General features: G+C 41.3%; 2 protein-coding genes across 4 annotated transcripts in view; one reads left to right on the top strand and one right to left on the bottom strand.

The window, feature by feature from the left end:
- Positions 1-1,928, top strand: part of LOC106512886 (protein FAM13A) — a 19,144-nt gene extending 17,216 nt beyond the window's left edge. For both annotated transcript variants that reach the window (XM_014001417.1, XM_014001423.1), the window contains 3 exons: positions 113-327; positions 451-552; positions 1,021-1,928. In XM_014001417.1, the coding sequence (XP_013856871.1) occupies positions 113-327; positions 451-552; positions 1,021-1,144 (441 nt within the window). In that variant the 3' untranslated portion in view covers positions 1,145-1,928. The remainder of the gene's footprint in view (positions 1-112; positions 328-450; positions 553-1,020) is intronic.
- Positions 1,929-2,135: 207 nt separating this feature from the next.
- LOC106512911 (phytanoyl-CoA hydroxylase-interacting protein-like) overlaps positions 2,136-4,228 on the bottom strand; it is a 26,393-nt gene continuing 24,300 nt past the window's right edge. For both annotated transcript variants that reach the window (XM_014001464.1, XM_014001455.1), the window contains one exon: positions 2,136-3,310. In XM_014001464.1, the coding sequence (XP_013856918.1) occupies positions 2,773-3,310 (538 nt within the window). In that variant the 3' untranslated portion in view covers positions 2,136-2,772. The remainder of the gene's footprint in view (positions 3,311-4,228) is intronic.

The following is a 4,228-nucleotide window of genomic DNA, read 5'->3' as shown; positions in this document are numbered from 1 at the left end:
CCTGACTGCCAGCTCTTGCAAGGTAGTCAGCTCTCTCGTTACCATAAATGCCAGTATGTCCTGGTACCCATTGTATGTTAAAAAAACTCATTGAGCCTGTTTATCTATGCAGGAAGAAGAGGAGGGCTCCGATGAAGAGAATTTCATACAACGAAGCCCCAAGCAGCAACCGCTTTGGTTGGGAACACCCAAATGTCTGTCCTTGGATGAGTCGCAGTTTTCTTCTTCTCTGGAAACATCGGAAACGCCTCTGGTGTCTCCGCTGGAGGAAGTCAAGGGTGTCCAGTCACAGATTATCACRATGGCAACACTGCATGAAGCATCGAGGTACAACTTTTCTCTSTGTGTGTGTGTGWTATCAGAAAGTAGGCTCGGTTTGCCTCAAGTTATTTGACGCACTGTCTTTGTGAGAAAAAAAATCAAATCAAAACTGAATTTTCCGTGATGCAGGCAGGAATTACTGGATCACCTGAGGACAGTTCGATTAGAGAAGCGGAGACTTCACCAAGCCCTGCGCGAGTTTGAGGAACATTTCTACAATCAGACTGGCAGGTAAATGTTGCACACACACACACAAACACACACACATACACACACATCAATTTCAGAGAACGTGACATTATCATTTTATTTTTCTTTTAATAAACTTGGAACAGTTTTTTTAACAATGCCAGTGAAAAACAAATAACATCCACAAAAAAAGGAAGAAAAATAAGTCGCGATGGTACAACAGTGAGATGCACACTCATAACGTTAATTCAGCACAGAGAGCTCAGGAAAAAGACAAATAGACAGACGTTTGCTCTAAACTGTACACGTCCTTGGTACTGTACATGTTAGTCCTCCACAGTAAATTACAGTTAAGTCTTTGATTACAATACACACACTGTACAATGCTATCTGAGTAAGGCAACATAGGGACCATCAACCAGTTGTGGAAGCTGCTGCAGGTGGTTTTGAAAGTGTGGGAAAGGATTAAAAAAACAAAAACGTTTGCATCCTTGTGTGTATCATTAACAGGCTTTGTCAGAAAGAGGATCGTGGCCCGATGGCAGAGGAGTACTGCCAGTACAAGAACCTCAAAGCGAAGCTCCGTCTTCTGGAGGCTCTGCTCAGTAAACAAGACTCAACCAAGACAAGTTGAGTTACTCACAGTGGGAATTTTAATACACCTAACAGGACTTCGCTTTTTTTTTACCCCTCAAAAAAAAAAGAGCTTCTAAAGCCAATTTGCCTTTTATTCATGCCATGCTCATTGTGTAAAMACACTTTACATGAAGAATATCAATGGAAATTCTTTACAGTCTAAATTTTTTAGATACTTTATTTGGTCCAAACAAAAAAGATTCAATCTCATTATTCAGGACCCTTTTTTTTTAAACCTGTCGCTGTTTGATGTAGCACATTTACATGTCATGGATGAAGCACAACAACGTGATATTAGTTACGTTTGAGTAATTCATGTAATTATGGCACTTTGTTTTTCAGCTTTTTACTCTTGCCAAAACAGTCTTTGTCGTTGCTTGATGTGGTAACTGCATTTATTTAAAAAAAATGCATAAGCTTAAATGCATCCAGTGAGACAATCTTGCAGTGTTTGTGCATGTCRGTTTTTTTTAGTCCTACATTGTGCTATGATATGCATTCAGGATTTTAAAGTTAATCTAAATTGCGACCAGTCAATTTAGATGTTCATTTCGGAAAATATGCAGTGAACGTAGGTGTCGTAGTGCAAGTTATATCAGCTGTCAAATTTGTGTTTACTTCCTGACTTTTTTTTTGAGTATATGAAGTAAATCTCTCCTAAATGTCTGTGTTGACAAAGATCTTTTACATTGTGCACTTCTGGTTTATATAGTTTCTATATATTTATATATATATATATATATATGAATGTAATATTAAAAATAAATATTTTTTCACATTTATTCTGCTGAACACATTTTATGGTTCTACCTTCTTTCCACTAACGACAAAGTAAGAGCGAGTGTTGCAGAGATGGTAGAGGTACTGACAGCTTTCACTCATGCTGCACAGAACTGCATCATGCTTTTTTTCTCTTTTTTTTAAAGGTTAAGAAGTTGCTCACGCTTGGTCATCAAAGACCTGGCGGATACACAAGTAGAGACTGTTGCATTAGTACTGCCTTAGATCCCACAACGATTTGATGTCTGATTTTTGACACCTTTGGTATTAAAAAAAAATAAAGGTCGACTGTCAAAGCTGCAGCTCTAGAAATTGTAGAACCAGTTCGTGCCACTAGTAGGAGGTAAAAACAAGTCTGAATTTATCAACTGTGAAATGAAAACAGAACAAACATTGCCAGTGTAATTAGAAACAAATAAAAGAAATATCCACACACGCAGTGGACGTTGAGTTAAAAGCATGTTAGTATAACACCAAAGCAAAAAAGGTCAATTCTAAAATAGGGAACAACTAATTCAAATGAACAGGAATTTGGATCGAAGCAGCTATTTTTAGCACAGTTAAAAGATTTGGTCAGTACACAAAGATGACATGCCAGATGGATGAATAAATAGTTTCAGTTTGTGTTTTTATGTCTTTTTTTTAGATGAGACAGATGAGGGTGTCTGTTTTTTCCTCAATTCTTCTTTGGGGTTTATGGTCTTTTAGGAGTAATGAGCAGTGTCCATCTGGTCGTGTTACAAATCAACTGCTTCATGCATGGGTTTGCTTCAGCAATGTGGCCTTCCTGTGTGTGTGCGTCAGTCAAATTTAGTCCTTCCCTCCCAATTCGCACGTCGCTCCTCCTTAGCGTCCCACGCTGATGTTGCAGGTCTTGCAGCTGGGGTCTTTCTTGGCGTTTACCGTGGACAAGCTCATCAGCTGGTGCCCACTGATCTCCGCCACCGTGCCCAGCGCCAGGTCGACGGGCTCCGTGTAGATCACCTCCAGGATCACGTCCTGGGCGTGGTGAAACACCAGACCCCCGWCTTCGTCCCGCGCGCAGGTCAGAAAGCGGTTGTTGCCGATGTCGAGCGCGGGGAGCCTCTGCTTGCAGAAGTCGTCGCCCCTGGAGCCCTTGGGYGCCAGGACCACGATGACGTAGTGGTAGGCCGTGTACATGCAGTAGAAGTCTCCAAAGTACARGTTGGTGTTGGGGTTGAAGAGCGCGTCGGCCTGGACCTCGAAGCGGTGGCGGCCGTACGGGGAGTCCTGCGCRGGCTTGCCTGTGTTGAACTCTGTGTTGCAGCTGAAGAAGATGCCCTCCAGTTTGCCACTAATGGGGGAGCCGTGGCTGCCGCTGTTGTCCTTCACTGATGGTAGCATTCGGTTTCCTTGCACCTCCCTAGATATGTGTTTTGGAGGGGAAGAAAAACAAAGAAGAAGAATTAAATGTCACTGGCCGCCTCACAAGATGCAATCACTGAATGGGTTGTTGATGTCTCTCAGCTACTAACACATTGTAGCACATTACCTGCAAAACTAACGGAGTTACAGTCATTTATGGGTTTGATAATAATTATTAGCTGGGGAGGTTGTGGGGTTAATCTCAGCGTGAAACATTAATCTCACCAAGATATCTCAGGGAGCTGKTCTCAATTTATCTGTCTCTGCCTTGTTTCCCCCCGCAAGGAACAAAACGTCAGATTTTAAATCAGTTTGATGAGTTATAATGTTGCACCTTAGGGGAAAAGGCTCCCTGTAGGTGGAGCCTAAATCACCCCCGTTGCTAAGCATCTATCACAGATTACATCACAGCTCATACGACGAAGGCTTTTTTGGTTACGATTCTCTTTGATTTTTTTTTTTTACGGTCTATACATAACTGATTTTACAATGAAAACACGAGTCAAAGTTTAGTAGTTTAATTTGCTGCATTAAGTCTGGATAAAATAGTTTTATTTTCAAAAATGATGAAATCCTGTGAAAAACAAAATAAAGAAACACAAACATCCAATCATAAAGGTGTAACCTTTATGCTAAAAAGCTTTAATTAAAGCTGATTTGATTGAATGATGAAAACGTTCAGCTTCCTTGTGAAGTAGTRTTGTCAGTACCGGTCCTCCCCACATGAGGGCGCAGTATAACACGAGCATATTAGCTGGAACTCGGCAAAAAGAGGACAAGATGGATGACGTCATTCTGCACAGCGCCAACAAAAGAGAGCTCACAAGCTGTGGCTTAAGTAAAGAATCTGTTCTGTGTAATATTTCCTTTGAGCCAAAGGCTGAAAAGGGAACGTGATGGAGAAAGGGAATAGCTC

Source organism: Austrofundulus limnaeus, unplaced genomic scaffold (genome assembly GCF_001266775.1).
Source record: "Austrofundulus limnaeus strain Quisiro unplaced genomic scaffold, Austrofundulus_limnaeus-1.0 Scaffold0, whole genome shotgun sequence".
In the NCBI taxonomy this organism is placed as follows: Eukaryota; Metazoa; Chordata; class Actinopteri; order Cyprinodontiformes; family Rivulidae; genus Austrofundulus; species Austrofundulus limnaeus.
This window is presented reverse-complemented; position numbering and strand designations above follow the sequence as displayed.